This window comes from Echinops telfairi, unplaced genomic scaffold (assembly GCF_000313985.2).
Source record: "Echinops telfairi isolate 266 unplaced genomic scaffold, ASM31398v2 ScPeMD7_7;HRSCAF=31, whole genome shotgun sequence".
NCBI classification, from domain to species: domain Eukaryota; kingdom Metazoa; phylum Chordata; class Mammalia; order Afrosoricida; family Tenrecidae; genus Echinops; species Echinops telfairi.
Window position 1 is genome coordinate 4,124,468 of NW_022103904.1, and position 2,223 is coordinate 4,126,690.

General features: G+C 53.7%; 1 protein-coding gene across 1 annotated transcript in view; it reads right to left on the bottom strand.

Moving 5' to 3' along the window:
- The window catches only part of AMPH (amphiphysin), a 147,718-nt gene that overhangs the window by 11,713 nt on the left and 133,782 nt on the right, over window positions 1-2,223 (bottom strand). The window contains exons 18-19 of the mRNA XM_045286282.1: window positions 1,620-1,832; window positions 3-78 (exon numbers count right to left, since the gene is read on the bottom strand). Coding sequence (XP_045142217.1) covers window positions 3-78; window positions 1,620-1,832 — 289 coding nt within the window. The remainder of the gene's footprint in view (window positions 1-2; window positions 79-1,619; window positions 1,833-2,223) is intronic.

A 2,223-nucleotide genomic window follows, 5' to 3' on the forward strand; every position in this document is an offset into this window, starting at 1 on the left:
GCCAATGGGTGCATCGTGTTCTCCCTCTCCCTCATGGTTGGAAGCTGGTTCTATAACCACGGAAGGGATGACCTTGTCCTGTGGGAAGGAAACATGGCGGTGCTGAGGGGTGCCTGAAAACAGGATCGTCAGGTCTTCCACCACCTCTTTCAACCCTCCTCTCGTGCTCTTGTGCCTCTGCCTCCCTCCCTTACTCCAGGCAGCCGGGTGCCTCACTGATCCCCACCCCTCGTTCAGGCCCCGCTGCCTTTGCTCTTGCGCTCTCAGGCAGCCACCTCGGCACACAGCTTCCTTGGTGAGCACGGCATCCTCAGTGAGACAGCCACTGTGGATCTCGAACAATCATGCAATTTGGTGAGAGTGAGCTTTCTGTGAAAATTGGGAAGAGGGTCAGCCCCTGCTGTCCTGTGGTGTCTAGCTCATGATGACCCTGTAGGGCAGACCAGAACTGGCCCTCAGCCGTGGCTGTCATGGCTACAGGAGCAGACTGCCAGGGCATTTCTCCCACAGAGTGGCTGGAGAGCGAGGCAAGTTCTCCTCTATGTCGGCAGCCAGGAGCTTACCCACTGAGCTCTGCATTGGTACCTGGTTCAACAACGAAAACTCACTGCCGGCGCTGACTCATCGCGACCCTACCGGAGTCAGGATCCCAGAGGACAGGGTGGAACTGCCCCTGTGAGTTTCTGAGACTCTTAGCTCTTTATGGGAGTAGAAAGAGCCATCTGTTTCCTTCGAAGCGGCTGGTGGTTTTGAATTGCTGGTTGCAGACCACTGCGTAACCACGACATCACCAGGGCCCCTAGCTGGGTCACAGGCATCCATCATCACAAAGCATGTGGATTTGTGACCTCTGACCACCCCCCTGAAAATGTGAAGCGCTACCTTCCTGCTGTGAATGAAAGACAGAATGAATGCCAAATCTGCCTATACATTTAGAACTCAAGCCCATCATCAATGCGCAATCGAGGAAGGGCCCTTGATGAGATGCGCAGTGTGGTGAATCGGGGAAGCACGTTGATAGGTGCTCCACATGAGAAAGAGGAGGCGATCTCTCTCCTAAAGATGCACAGCCTCAGAAGCCATCATGCGAATGACCTCCCTCATGTGGAGGATGCGCATTTGTCTTTTCCTGTTTAGGATTTGATAAATGCTGTTTGTAAGAAACATCATCACAAAAAGCAATAGCAATCATAGCTAAACAGCCATATGTTTTAACCACTAACGTCGAGTTCGCACCTTGTGCCTGGTACTGTGTTACGGGGAGTTTCCCAACAACCCGCCATAATCCTAGGACTCAAGCACATCTCCTCCCTTCTCCATTCTCATCTTGGCATCGCTCCTTTTCCCCATCGCAGTGCTCCACTGTTTCCGTCCCCTGTCGGTGCCGATGCTCAGTCAGCCACAGGCAGCACTGGGTCCTGCGTGGAACCTCGCAAGGCTGACAATGACAGGCTGCTGAGGCTACTCTTTCTGCGTATCGGATACACTTTTCTTGGTATGAGGGGGCGTCACAAGATGGCGGCAAACCTGTTTCACCCCCCCGAAAGAGTGATCCCCCACAGGCAAAGCATTGCTACTGGCACCACCGCTCAGAGCCACTGCTGCCCCAGGACCCGTACCTGAGGCACGGCAGCTTGGGTTTCTTCCGGAGCAGGGCTGTCACTCTCTGCAGCCTCTGTGGTCTCAGTATCGGCTTTGGGCTCCTCCAAACTTATTCCTTCATCCACAGGGATAGCCGCCTCCTCTTTCTCGGCTTCCTCCACCAGGGCGCCTTCAGCTGCAGAGGCCGAGGCTCCAGCAGCTGCATCATCAGCATCAGTTCCAGGTACAACCTGTAAGCCAGGAACCAAGATAGGTCGTGTCTGCATCTGCACGGGTTTCGGTGAAGAGGCAAAAGCAACCCTTTGTCTTCTGTTGGGCTGCTAACCATAAGGCTGGTTGTTCAAATCTCCTGATTGCCCCTCGGGAAAAGGATGACGCTTTCTGCTCCCCTAAGGGCTGATAGCACCGGAAACCCACAGGAGCAGCTCTGCTGTGTCCGTGGGACTGCTGTGGGTCAGAGTCAGGACGATGGCAGTGAGTTTAGTCTGGTTGTTTCCTTCCTTGCAATGACAAGTGCATGACAGAGTTGAGTGGAAATGACATGGACCATCCTTTAGTTAAGACTTCATGGCGCGGATGGTCTCCTTCCATAATCTCTTTATTTTTTGACTGAAAACCAAA